This window comes from Olea europaea, unplaced genomic scaffold, assembly GCF_002742605.1.
Source record: "Olea europaea var. sylvestris unplaced genomic scaffold, O_europaea_v1 scaffold864, whole genome shotgun sequence".
Taxonomy (NCBI): domain Eukaryota; kingdom Viridiplantae; phylum Streptophyta; class Magnoliopsida; order Lamiales; family Oleaceae; genus Olea; species Olea europaea.
Genome location: NW_019267092.1, coordinates 174176 through 188058, shown reverse-complemented (window position 1 = coordinate 188058; position 13883 = coordinate 174176). Strand labels below are relative to the sequence as shown.

Here is a 13883-nt window from a genome sequence, read left to right as displayed (position 1 = left end):
TTTTGTACATGTGAAATACAGTGCTAGACACAATTTTTCAACAGCAGAGTAATTACATTCACATTTCGTTAACCGTCTACTTAAGTAGTAAATTGCCCTTTCTTCACCAAATTGGTCTTCCTGTGCGACCATTCCAGCTATTGATTCTTTTTCAGCCGATACATACATTTTCATTGGCCGTCCCTGGATTGGTGACACCAACACTGGTGGACTTGATAGATATGTCTTCAGGCTTTCAAAAGCCCTTTGATGTTCTTCTTTCCAGACGAATTTGTCCTGATTTTTCAGCTTTAATAGCGGCGAAAAGACTTTAGTTCGCCCTGTACAGTTAGAAATAAAGCGTCTTAAAAAATTTATTTGGCCTAGAAACCTTTGCAACTCCTTTTTATTGCTAGGTAGTTTGGCTTCTAAGATGGCCTTCACTTTATTTTTGTCAAGTTCAATCCCTCTCTTGTGTACTAAGAAACCAAGAAAGTTCCCTGCATTAACACCAAATGCACACTTCAAGGGATTCAACTTTAGCTTATATTGCCTCATTCGTTCAAACGAACATCTTAACTGTTCGAAATGGTCACCTTCTTTAATGGACTTGACCACTATATCATCCACATACACCTCAACAAACTTGCCTATCATGTCATGAAAGATTAAATTCATAGTCCTTTGATAAGTTGCCCCTGTATTTTTTAGGCCGAAAGGCATAACCACCCATTCAAAACATCCTAGAGACCCAGGGCATCTAAAGGCAGTTTTGTGTATGTCTTCTTCAACTATATAGATTTGATTGTATCCTGAATACCCATCCATGAAAGAATACATGATATGTCCAGCAGTTAAATCTACTAAGGAATCCACCGTAGGCATTGGATACTCATCTTTGGGTGTAGCTATGTCTAAATTTCTAAAGTCTATACACACCCTTAGTTTGCCATTCTTTTTTAGTACTAGCATAATATTCGACAACCATTCAACATATCTGGCTGTTCTTATAAAACCTGCTTTCAATAATCGCTCTATCTCTTTCTTAATTTCAGGGAGTACATTAGGAGCAAAACGCCTAGGAGGTTGCCTATGAGGTTTAAAATTAGGCTTAGTTGGTAATCTATGTTCCACTAAGTCTCTATCTAAACCAGGCATTTGTTCATATTCCCAAGCAAAACAATCTTTGTACTCTTTTAACAAAGCGATTAATTTGTTACTAACCTCTTGGTCGAGCATCTGGCTGATGAACGTTGGGTGATCTTCTCCTTCATCGCCAATATTTACTTTGATCAGAGGGTCTTACGCTTGAGCGTATCCAGGTTTGGCAATCCGTATCACTTCGTCGTCCGGTTCTTTTGTAAGTACTTCCTCTTCCAAACAGTCCACCTTGTTGACTTCTCGGCTAAGGCTTTGCTCTAACTCGAATACTGCCAACTTGTCCTTCAGCGCGTTTAGGGCAGTCTCTTCCTTCGCTTTGTCATTGCATTCCTTATTGAAAGCCATCAGTCTGGCTTTGAAGGCCTGAATATCGGCCATTTGCTTTTGTAACTCAGAATCCATTCAAGATTCCTTGATTATTCTTTTGCCAATCACTGGCTCTTCTAGGGCCACTATATTTGGCCTCATCTGTTTGAACATCTCAGTGAGTGCGTCTACTGAGAATGGTTTTTCGCTTTGCGCGACAACCTGAGTTTCTTCCCCGTCTTGTACTACTCTGACAGGTCCATAGTTTTCTTCGTACATGAGTTTTTCCACCGAGTTCGCTTCCGAGACAAAAGGCCTATGATCGGCCTGTACCACCTCTGCTTCGCCTTTGTCATTCCAAAAAATCAGGCATTGATGGAGCGACGAGGGTATACAGTTACTTCCGTGTATCCAATCTCTTCCTAGGAGCACATTGTAACTAGTAGGACCATCTATTACAAAGAAGACAGTGGTCCTAGTAGTCGTACCTATAGTTATGTCTAAAGGCATAACTCCCTTAACTGAAGTTGCTTCTCCATTGAAGCTAGTGAGGATGACTTCTGTAGGAATCATATCACCCTCTGTCTTTGCGAACTTTCTCATCATCCTGGATGGAATGGTGTTTATAGCCGCTCCATTATCGACAAGCACCTTTGCCACTGGGACGCCGTTAACTAGAGCTTTAACGTATAATGGCCTCAGGTGTTTTGTCAATTTCATGGCTGGCCGTTTAAAAACAACCTTTTCGGCAGCCTCTATTTCTACCTCTTGCTTGTTTTCTGTCGAATTATCCCCTTGTGATAGGTCGACGTGTAGTATGTCACGCTGATCCTCTGTCTCCTGAATTTCCTTCTTACTTTTTTCTAATGCTTCCTCATCAGTTATCCAACCTGTGGGAGGGGGCATTATTCTTGGAGGTGACCCATACTTTTCAGAGCGAGGTACTCTCTTCTTCCTTTTGGGTGTCCCGTATAGTACGTAGAAGTCGAAAGGACGCCCAGATGGCTCCCCCAACAAGTCTACTTCGTGAACTTCCTCTTGGTGTAGTTGCTTAAACAGAGTATTGCGCGATACTCCCCTCTTTTTCCTTTCTGCTTCTAGGTCGATTTCTTCTTCAATGTCTATCATCCCATCGTCCTCTTCATTGTTGTAGGCCTCTCCAGAAGTCTGGCCTTCTTCACATACCAGCATGCAGGCTTCTCCTTCGTTGTCCTCCCTCTCTTCTTCCTTTTCTTTATTCTTGAATTCATTGGCCAGTAGGTAATTATTGGCCACGACAGGAGGTAACGTACCGAATTGGATAGCAAAGGGTTGATCTGGATCTTCTTCATCCTTTTTGTCCCTCTCAAACCTTGATCTCCCAGAAGAGGTTTCTGGCAGTTCCTTCATTGATTCATCTGTACCAGTCTCTTTACTACCTTTGAGGACGTTTTGATTGGCTACCTTGAGTAGTAGAGGCGCTTTAGGATGTGGCATTCCTTGTTGCTGCCTCATCATCCGTCCGTAGTTTCGCTGGAAATGCCTTTGTTGGGTCCTAGTCATCTCATCGAAGGGTATTGCCCTTCCTGCGCTGTACTGGAATGAATGCCACACATTTGGCCGGCGAGGTTGCGGCCTAAATGTTCTTCCAGTATCTGCTGGTCTGAACTGCCTTTCAAAAGGCGGTCCTCTATAGAATGATGTACCTCGCCCTCTACCAGGCTGAATGTTTGGGAAGAAGGCAGTGCGATGAGGATGCTGCCATGTCCCTAGTTTCTCCGTGTCTCCATTTACTTCCCTTTTACACCTTGCACACAGGACGTTTTCGTCCTTTTTTTGTTCTTTCCCTTTGATTCGTTCGAAGACACTGGGATGTGTTTTAGTATCCTCTTCTCCATTATCTATGACCAACTTGAATTTTGGCAACTTGTTCTTGAATCCAGACGTTACCATGTTTACCCCAAGTGGCTGTGGGAAAGGATTCTCGTCCACTTCCATCTTTTTCTTATCATCGAACGTAATTCGTCCTGATTCAATAGCATCCTGCAATACGTGACGGAAAACCAAGCAATTGTTAGTCAAATGTGACCATACATTATGCCACTTACAATATTTTTTACCCTTTATTTGTTCAGGGTTTGGTAATTTGTGTTTATCGCTCAACTTTATTTGCTTATCCCTATATAATTTATCGAATATAAGATCAGCTTTGATCACATCGAACGAGAACGTTCTAGCCTTTATGTTTCCATCCTTTATGGGCTCATCTTTGCCCGATGGTCTAGGCTTGGCCATTATGGGACAAGTATATGTATCCCCTTTTACCAATTCGGCCAAACACATTTCGGCCTGATCGTATGATTCGTCGTCGATGGTATGAACGTCAAAATTTGGGTTTCTGTAATAAGTCCCTTTACTAGAATTTTTCATTTGTTCTTCTTCTCTTATCAGTCGTTCATACCTAATCACATTCACACTCAACTGGAAAAGGTCAGGAAATTTCTTGTCCTGGAACTTCTTTTTTAAATCAAAACTCAAACAGCCTTGTGCGATCTTGACAAATTCTTTTTCGGGCAGAGGTACAAAACACTTGCTTCTTGCTGTTTTGAACCTTTGGAGAAAACTTTCTGCCCATTCATTTGACATTTGACGTCGATTTGCCAAATCAGCTAAAGTGACTTCAGACTCAATTTTATAAAACTGAGTGTGAAACAACTGTTCCAGTTGTTGCCATGTTTGAACAGAGTTCGCTGGAAAGTTGATGAACCATGAGAAAGCTACTCCTGTTAACAAACTAGGGAAAAGTCTCATTTTATGGTAATCGGTTACATCACCACTTTGCAACGTGAATCGCCCTATGTGTTCTAGAGTAGACACCTCTCCTAAACCGGTAAACAGTAAGAATTCTGGCACTTTGTACCCTCTAGGCCATGGATATGCTTGGTCTACCCAATCAGGATATGGTTTTGTGTACGTCGGCCTAATGACAGGACGCACCCCAAAAGCCATCTGATCCTGCACGATTTCCATAATCTGGTTCCTCAGCATGACATTGGGATCATATGGAATTCCTACAGGTTGATTAACCGGTTGATTTGCATGAGGTCTGATGTTTGGTCCTTGATTGGCAACAAAATTACTATAATTAGGGCCATTACCGTTAGCCTGGACATCTGTTCCCTCATTACCACGTGGAATATTCTGTCTATTGTTTAGGACATTATCTCTCACGTTTGAATTACCCCCCAAGTTAGGCATGCCACTACCATTGTTTTGATTTGGCACTGTAGTACCCCTTTGGTTTGAAGTAGAGGGACCAGAAAGCGATTCTATCCCTTGATTCGGATTTAGGACAGAGGGGTTATGTCCCACAATTGTCCTGGTTTGAAAGTGGTTTGTAAGAGGTATAGCCGGTTGATATATTTGGCCTACTAACTTATTCATTGTTTCGTTTAACGTCTTTAGCTGTTTGGCCATATTGTCATAGTGTGCATTTCCATTTTGTGTAAATCTTTCCATATTATGAATACTTCGAAGATTTACCTGTTCAACGACGTCTTGCGTGAGTTCTCCAAGCAATGCACGCATGGTTCGAGGACTCAACTCCGTCATTGGTTCGTAACGACTGTTACTGCTCTGATTTTGTCCATCTGTTCGTGGAGAGGCATGCTACTCCTCATATCGCTCGATTACAGACTGGATTCCTCCCTGACTTGCTCCTTCCTTATCGGATCTCTGAGGCATATTGTTTCACCTTTTGTATTTTCAACACCTAACACCACTGTCCCACTGGGCGTGCCAAATTGTTTCGCGCGGGTTAAGTCGCTAACAATTAAAAAGGATCAGACGATTGTGTAAGAGACGAAACCTCTTAAGACAAAGTCCCAAAAAGGGATGTTCTTTTATTGGCGATGAACTTTACAATTGGAAATGAAAAACAGCGTGCCTACAAGGGGCGCAAGCACAAGAGTTACAAAAAGAAAAATATTTAAATTTAAAAGCTAAGGAAATGAAAATTACATATTCTCTGTTCGAGAGTTTTGGATTCGGTCCTTTGCTTCTATGTTCTTTCTCCCTTTTATACCTCATAGACGATCTCTTTGTGATTAACTACTCTAAAACTGCTTGATCGTCTTATAACTACCCACTTTCTCCGTAGTGGCCATTTTGTCATGAAACTGCCTTTTAACTGCTGCCATTACCTTTCATCGTTCAACCGTTTTCGATTGAATTCCTTGAGTCGTGGGACGTGATAGGGCTACTTTAACAACTGCCTTGATAAATGCATTTCTTGATAACCACGATGCGTTATGTCTGTTGATACCTTGGGCGACTTGAAAGTTTGGGCCGGGCGACCATATAACACTCTATTCGTTCAGATTCTGGGCGACTTGCAAACTTGGGCGATGGCGTTACCGCATTCTTGGGCTCCCTTATTTGGGCCTTCACCTTGATTCATTCGATTGGACTTCGTTCTTTGGGCTATCTGATTTGGAGATCCTCCAATTGGGCTTTACTCCTTGGGCTGTTCGATTTGGGCTGAATTTTTATGTGTCAACACTTATAGTGCTTTTAATCAGATTAAGATAATCATGACCCTGCACAATGTGTTTTGTGTGCAATGTGCACATGCTAGTTTGACTAGATTATGATACATTTTGAAATGTTTTTGCAGGTTAAAATGATTATGGCGACAAACAGACCTGATGTTCTAGACCCTGCTCTTCTTCGTCTTGGTCGCTTACACCGGAAAATTGAAATAGCACTTTCCAATGGACAGTCGAGTTTGGACATTCTCAAGATCCACGCTGCAGGAACCGCCAAGCATGGTGAAATTTATTACGAGGCTGTTGTTAAACTTGCTGAGGTGAGCTTAACAAAACTAGTTTTGTTATTTGACCTGTTATTTCCTGAAAATTGTCCTAATTAGTGTTATTGACATGTTGCGTTCTCCATGGTTTTAACGGGCTGACTTGCGTAATAGTTGCACTGAAGGTGGTATGTCAGCAACATGAAGATTTCACGAAGGTGAAAAATTTCATGCATATTGAAATTTTTAACTCAGAAAATGAGTTAAGTCGCAAAAAATATTACATAATGGGCTGGGGTAGCATCTCGTGTGAATGGTATTTGTTTGCCACACCACCGTGTTAATTTGTGTATAGTGTTCTTTGGACATAGTTGCGATTCATTGATAATCTACTCAGAAAATTTTGAATACGCGCATTCCGTTCTTGCACCTGTTCTGTCTGTTGTACGATCTATGTTTTCCCACTTCAAGACAAAGGAGCTCTGTTTTTCTGCACGATTGTTATGTCACTCCAGGTTTGTTTGAGACGGGATCTAATTTTTCTTGTGCTTGAAAATGTTTCAGGCCGTAAGAAAACTGAATGAAACAAAGAAGCTCGAATCAAGTGCACGTTATAGTGCTGATTTTGGGAAGAAATAGGAACCAGTTTACATATGGGGTGGAGATGGATAGCTGTCGGAGAGTGGTTTATCTCCTCCATTTTAGATGCCTTGCCATATGCCCCTTTGTATTATGCATCTATTATGAATTGAATTGAATTGAATTATTCCTTATTTCTTTTCACGTTCATTAATCATCCAAATATGTCCCCGATGATGCCAATCATTTTCTATATGTATGATCTCACCAAATCAATCGAGGTGGATTTCATTTCTGTTTGATTACAAAACCTAGTCTAATTCTTTGAAGACATTCTTCATAGCATGAAAAACTTAATTACATGCGCCTGAATATGATTGTTGAGGAACTTCATCTTGTGATGTCTTAGAAATAGTGAAACAAACCATCAAAGGGAGAATTAATGCTTTCACCACCATACATGAGGTCACCAAGACCAATTTCATGCACTTGAACGTGAAACAATCAAGCTTCAATTCTACATGACAATATGTAACCAATTTCATAATTGACAACCTTATCATTTTCCTTTTCCTATACAGTGAACTTAACTTTCAACTTTTTATAATCCCCAATTCTTTACAATGTCTCCAGCAACTACCATATCCATCATCTACGAAGATGACCATCTCCTATATCTTCATTCGTGTTAACTGTCAAAACATGGCAACAGAGAAAGATGAAACTGTGGAAGAATCTGTAGAGAAAAGGATAGGAAAGTTTTAGACATCCAGCCAGAACTTCAGCATGGAGACTGATCTTCTCATATGCACCCAAGAACTGATTTGAAAGCACAACAAAGATTAAGAAATAACAGTTTGCCAAGTTTTCTAAGCAATAGAAAGAACGGCACTTACTTCTTTAAATTCATCGAGAAGTTCATTCCTTGCTAGATTTTGACCAGAAAAATCCCTTTCTTCGAGTAGAATAATTATCGGACAAGGATTTATGTCCCTTCGTCCCAAATGAGAAGTGACGTCTCAAGAAAGGCATTCCTGATGAGCTTTTCATGCTGGAACTTGAACTCATTTTGGGACCGCTTCCTTGAATCTCATGGCATTTATGATGATCAAACAAAATGAGATTATCACTATCAACAACACGGTTCCTAGATCGCTTTCTAGCCTTCGAATCCAATTCAGCTTTGATTGCCTTTTCAGACATCTTCATGGTCTGCTTCTCCCCAAAAGTACAGACAGGGCAAGCCGGGTCGTATTTGTTGATCTCAGGTGTCATATACTCCAAGCATTCAGCATGGTAAGCATGTCCACAAGTCAAAACAGCAACCACACCAAGTTCATTGGTAGCTATTATTTTTTGGCTGCCCAACATGGATCTCTCGGTTAAAAGCTTTGCACAAACACCACAACTTTGGAGATCAAAAGAAGGAGATCCTGAATTTCGTCCAGCAGATCTGGTTATTTTGTCCCGACTGAAGCCAGAGTTTTCACTATCAAAAGACCATCTCTCTTTCCGATTCATCATGAGCTCAGAGAATGGAGGAATTGACCAACCATCATATGACCCACCATTCGATCCTTTTGTTGATTCATAGCCCCAAGTAGGGAGAACAAAAGAAGATGCTTCTTCAGAACTTGAGAATGTACGCGACTTGTATTCTGTAATTGGGCTGTCAGATACTTGTCGTAACAGCTGCTGTCCAGGAGAACGGGGACTCCACCTGGAAGGGGTCAACTTTGGAGGAAGCATGTGACTGTGGGATGACAAAGGAGATGTTAACACAGGCGAAACTGAAGGGGCTGAAGGAGATAGCTTAACAGGAGATGGGGACGATACTGCTGCAGATTCAGCGGGTTCATTCAACTGAAAAGTGGTGGCGGAAAAAAAGGAAAAAGATTCAAAACTTCAGAAGACAAAATCAGTGCAACATACATAGCATGTATATTACTGTAATAGATAATTTGATCAATAACAGAAATTATCCACATACCTCAATAGTTTTCCGTGAAACAGGTGGATCTGCAAAACAATTACAGAAGCTCAGTAAATGTGCAAGTACCAGACAATAAGCACTGAGGCATTTGAAAGAAACTTGTTGGAATCCAACAAAATCCACATACATCAAATTGATCCGCATTTGAAATGAGTCTATATCTATATGTATGTACATTACAGTATATAAGCATCTGCAGACGAAATATACATGAACACCCAGTAAGTAAAGAAGACATAATACGAAAGACCAAATACAAAATCAGGAAACCTCCAACTTCACTAAAATTACAAAAAATGAGTCTAAATGATTTATACACCATTGCCAACAAATGACATTTATTTCTAGGTAATTTCTATGTTTCTTACCATCTCATCATCCTATAAAATATATTTTAACTACAAAGACCATAAAAGTGCCTTTATCCTTGTCTGCCCTCCTCCCTCCTCTCCGCCCCCCCCCCCCAGCCCCCAACACATCAGAAGTGTAAATAAGCCCCTATTTGATGGGGATTGAAATCAAATTTTTAGTAGATTTTGATGAAAGTAATTGAAAAGTTGTAGGTCCCATAAAATGTGTGGTTAAAATTAGTTGTTGACTTTGATTTAGATTAAAATCTGGATTTTAATTTGTACCAAACTGGGGCTAAATTTCTTTTATCTGCTCATGGGCTTCTGTCCAATCTCATCCCACCAGCAGTGTAACTGTATAAGTGAAGAATCCATTGACTTTCCCATCCTCCAATCAATTTTTTCTTTCTTGGGAATTCTTTTTGGTCTAGAAACAAATTGTGCTGATTTTCAGATGGTAGGAAACAGTTAAAACAACACTTATTTAGTAGTCAAGTGAAAAATTAAAATGCAGGCGACACTATGTTTGCCAGCATTTAATAGGGCTACGAAAATGGAAGCAGATCAAATTTAAAGAAGATCGCTTACAATTCCCTTTACAAGGTCTAATCTTATGCTACCAAACAACTAGAATTACATCCTAAATCACAGTATAACTAGTAAGGAAGATTATTCTGTTCGCATTTACATGAGCAATTGGAACTTTCCATTTTAATAATGTTTCATTCAGGGGTTATACTTCATATTTACAATAAATCTCAAATTTTAAAGATTTGAAATACTATTTAGAGATTTACCAGAAGATGGAAACCTTAAATTTCCACCATTTCCATCAGAAACTGGGGACTTTCGACATGCAAGTGACTGGAAACTATCTAATGAACTTCCCTCCTCAGAAGCAAATGCAGTTTCTGCAGTGGTAGCAGATTTAACATCCAAACGATCATTGCCTCCACCTTCATTAAGTAGAATATTAGTTGACATCTCTTCACCTGCTACCCGTCCACGGTTATCCAATAGAAAGCTCCATGATGGAGAATGTCGAACGCGCCACTGCAGAGCTTCACTGGGTGTTTGACTTGTTATAGTTCCATCTCTTGCAGCAACACAACATGCAGACCCCATTCTTTCTCACACACCCAGTACAAATTATTAACTTATGGGTAACTGTCTTTCACATGAACGATCTCAGCACAAGGGACACGAACTCATACAAACATGAGGAATCTGCAATTAAAAATCGAATGCCAACAATCAGACATCAATTAATTGCGATCTCATAATAACTAATAAACTTTACTGAGCCAACAGTGAAAAACCTTCTAAGTTTTACCTTGACCTTACTAGATAACCCAAATCTCTGATAACTTAGCTGACTTACAGTACAAAACTTATATACCAAGAATTAGGAAATTATTATAGTAATATATCATTCAAGACTGTTTAGAGAAAAATAAAGTATAATATAAAGATATCGACAACAATCAGTTATCAAACATGAGAGGATTTGAAAAACTGAATATCATGATTGACACCACAATAATCACAAAAAAAAGGGAAATGGAAACTGAAGAACTGTGAGGTATAATTTCCCAACTAGTCTTTACACAAACTACTGTACGCATATTTTTGGAGTGGTTTACAGTACTTAAATACAATCATTCCCTTAATCAAAATCCGAACAAATTAAAAACTAAAAGCTGCACTCAATCATAAAATAAATTAGAATTACAGTAACATTTTGACTGTTTAAAAAAGACCTAAAGCAACAGGATAAAGTCCACTAATGATAGTCAAATCAACCAATTCTGATAAAATAACAATTCCCCATCTCCACAGCATATACCTAAATCCACAGCAAACTAATAATACAGGAAAATAATTTTGGTTAATGAAGTGAAAATCAAACCGATAAATTTATATCCCGGGTACAAAAGCCAGATGCATAATAGCGGATCATAAAACTATTTCCGAAGAGAATTCTAGTGAAACATCAAAAAAATAAGAAGAGTTCTATACTGCAGTGGTCATGAGAGATCCGAAATTCATGCCCGAATAACTGTAATCACAGTCAACATATTTACCATACCTCTAGCATTTCATAATAATCATTTTTGATCCACATAATTTCCATTCATATATCCCAATTAACACATCTAACTCTCTCACTAGCACACGTCTATGATAATAAATAAACACAATCAAATATATATTACATATCTATTGGAGTAATAATAAATTTATTCCTAGCCTCCGTATAAAAACAAGCGAATCTTACGTGATCGAACCTGTACGTTTCCCACCGCTCTGCAACCCTAGAGAGAGAAGTGTAGAGAGCGAAAGTAGGTGAGCGCGAGAGCGTGGAATATACAGATATGTATAAAGTAGAGCAAGACTGCGTTTGTTCTTCTACTTGTATATTTGCAGGAAGGAGTTTTGGACGGTTTTCTTAACGCCGTCAATTTTTAATGGGGAAAAGCCGGTGTTATAACGGCGTTAAGGGACATATGTCGTAAGCAAGTCTTTTATTAGTGCCTATTTTCTTGATTAAAAATATTCAAGCAGCTGAGTGGTACAATACGTTAATGCTGAAAAGGATTGTACAATACGGGTTCTTTCTTTCTTTATTTATTTATTTATTTATTTTTTTTTTTTTTTGGTTTAGAATTGTGTCAGCGACTCAGCGTGAGGACTGATAAAGTGAACCTTAACTGGTTTCTTATGGGGTACGCGGAGTGCGTAGTACGCATTCCATGCTTTTCAATTCACACACGTAAGTATCATAAAATTGGAAGCTTTTTTCATTTACTAGAAATAAAAAATAAAAAAATAAATCCATTAATTCATGATTGGTCATTTGTAATGACGGAAACTATGTGCGGATTATGAAATTAATGTGGAATCTATGTACAAAAAGATGACAACTCACATTTCTCTACTTGTAGTACAGAGAAAATTTTGGTGCATAGAAAGAAATATTGAAGGTGGATTTTGCTAGAACTAGAGAGGAAGTAGCTATGCCTCCATTAATTGAATTTTTGATTCTTTATTGTAAACAAGAAAAAAACTACGTAGAATTATAAATTATTGTGGAATTTCTATAAAAAACGATAGACAGCTCACATTTCTACTTATGGGAGTAAAGCACAAATTTTGATAAGGAATGACAATTTGAACAATTAAAATCGAAAGTCTCGATTAACCAAACCGAATGAGGTGAAAAAAATCGAATCGATGGTTCAATGAGATGGATATGATATTTGATTTTAATGAATCGGTTCGTGACGGTGCGGGTATGGTATTTATGCCGTGGAACCGAAATCGAACCGATTACCTGCTTAAAAAAAATCATAGAGATGACAATATTTAGTGAGAAGGAAGTTGATGAAGAGGTACATTTTTTTATTTGAATTTTAGTTAAAACCATTCTGAATTAGATAATATTGTTGTATTCTCTACTTACATTTCTTATTTACTATATACAAATCAAATTTTGGTGTCGACATATGCTAGTAAGAGTTGGGGGAAGAATGGAGATTGAATATGAGTTAAAGTTGAAGTTTTTGAATTATTGAGCATAAATCAAGTAACTACAATGCACAAGAATCAAGAATGATGGAAAATTTTAGTATTGTTATATTCATAATATTGTTTGTTAGATTTGTATTTTGCAATTGGAATTTGGAACAATGTTTGCATTTTCGTTTGGAATATTGTGTTTTTATTTTCATTAACTCTCTTTTCATAAATTGTTTTATATTAATTTGACAGATGGACCTATAAAAAATAATTTATTTTCGTGATTATTAATCGAGTCGAATCGATATACGAGCCGAACCGATTTACGTGATTATGGTGCGGTTATGATATAACAAAAAATTTGACGGTTCGGTGATGGTTTTGGCCAAAACCAAACCGTTGTCATCCCTAATTTTGATGCATGTATATATTGATGTCGTTTTTAATATAAAAAATAAAAACTAACGTTTGTATATTTGAACTATCTCGACATGTATTTGGTGAAATATTGTTGTAGTCGCCCTTCATTATAACGAGGGAAAATGGTGTGTGGATTGTGAAACTAATATAGAATCTTTCCATCGCAAGATGACAACTCATCTCTACTTTTAGCCTTTGTTTGAACCACATTATTTCAATAAGAATGTATTTTTGAATAGTGCATTGATGAAAAATGTATAGTTAACAAATAAAGAAAAGTTTTGAATTTGCGTGTAATATTATTTTATTGAAAAATGTGCGGCTGAAATGATGTCAAATTACTATTTAAGAATGTACTTTTTTAAAAGAATGTGGGTCAAAGATGGCCTTAGTGTAGGAAAAAAAATTGGTGCATAGAGATATCGGTGTGATTTTTTTGACATAAAATTAACAGACTTAAAAAATTGAACTGTCTTGACATGTACTTCGTGAAATGTTTTTGAAGTTGCGTCCACTTCTTTTTATGGATAAACTTTACTTGACAATTCTCATTTTAGTAGTCAATATAAAAAAAGAAAAATAGTGTACGGATTGTGTAACTAATTTAGAATCTCCATATAGAAAGATGACAATTCACATTTCTTCTTCTAGTAGAGAAATTTTTTTTGGTTCACAAAGTTATTCGCGTCATTACACTTGAAAACTTATACTATCTTAGATAAATTAATAATGTCTAATTTACGTAACTTCACAGTTCAAGCAATATTTGACTTGCAAGATTCATCAT

The 13883-nt window shown here is 38.0% G+C and overlaps 1 protein-coding gene and 1 pseudogene across 5 annotated transcripts; one reads left to right on the top strand and one right to left on the bottom strand.

Annotated features, from left to right (window-relative positions):
- Positions 1 to 6995, top strand: part of LOC111391961 — a 22324-nt pseudogene extending 15329 nt beyond the window's left edge.
- A 231-nt stretch (positions 6996 to 7226) lies between these two features.
- LOC111391981 lies at positions 7227 to 11590 on the bottom strand. Of its 5 annotated transcripts, none has more exons than XM_023017269.1 (5): positions 11436 to 11590; positions 9955 to 10384; positions 8805 to 8833; positions 7711 to 8677; positions 7227 to 7633 (listed from the first exon to the last, which is right to left on the bottom strand). In XM_023017269.1, exons 2-4 carry the CDS (start codon positions 10280 to 10282, stop codon positions 7733 to 7735), a joined length of 1302 nt encoding a protein of 433 aa, XP_022873037.1. In that variant the 5' UTR covers positions 10283 to 10384; positions 11436 to 11590; the 3' UTR covers positions 7227 to 7633; positions 7711 to 7732. The 5 variants fall into 5 exon arrangements, with proteins under 5 accessions (XP_022873037.1, XP_022873034.1, XP_022873038.1 ...); XM_023017266.1 differs by having other exon boundaries at positions 7227 to 7550; XM_023017270.1 differs by having other exon boundaries at positions 7227 to 7506.
- Positions 11591 to 13883: the final 2293 nt, after the last annotated feature.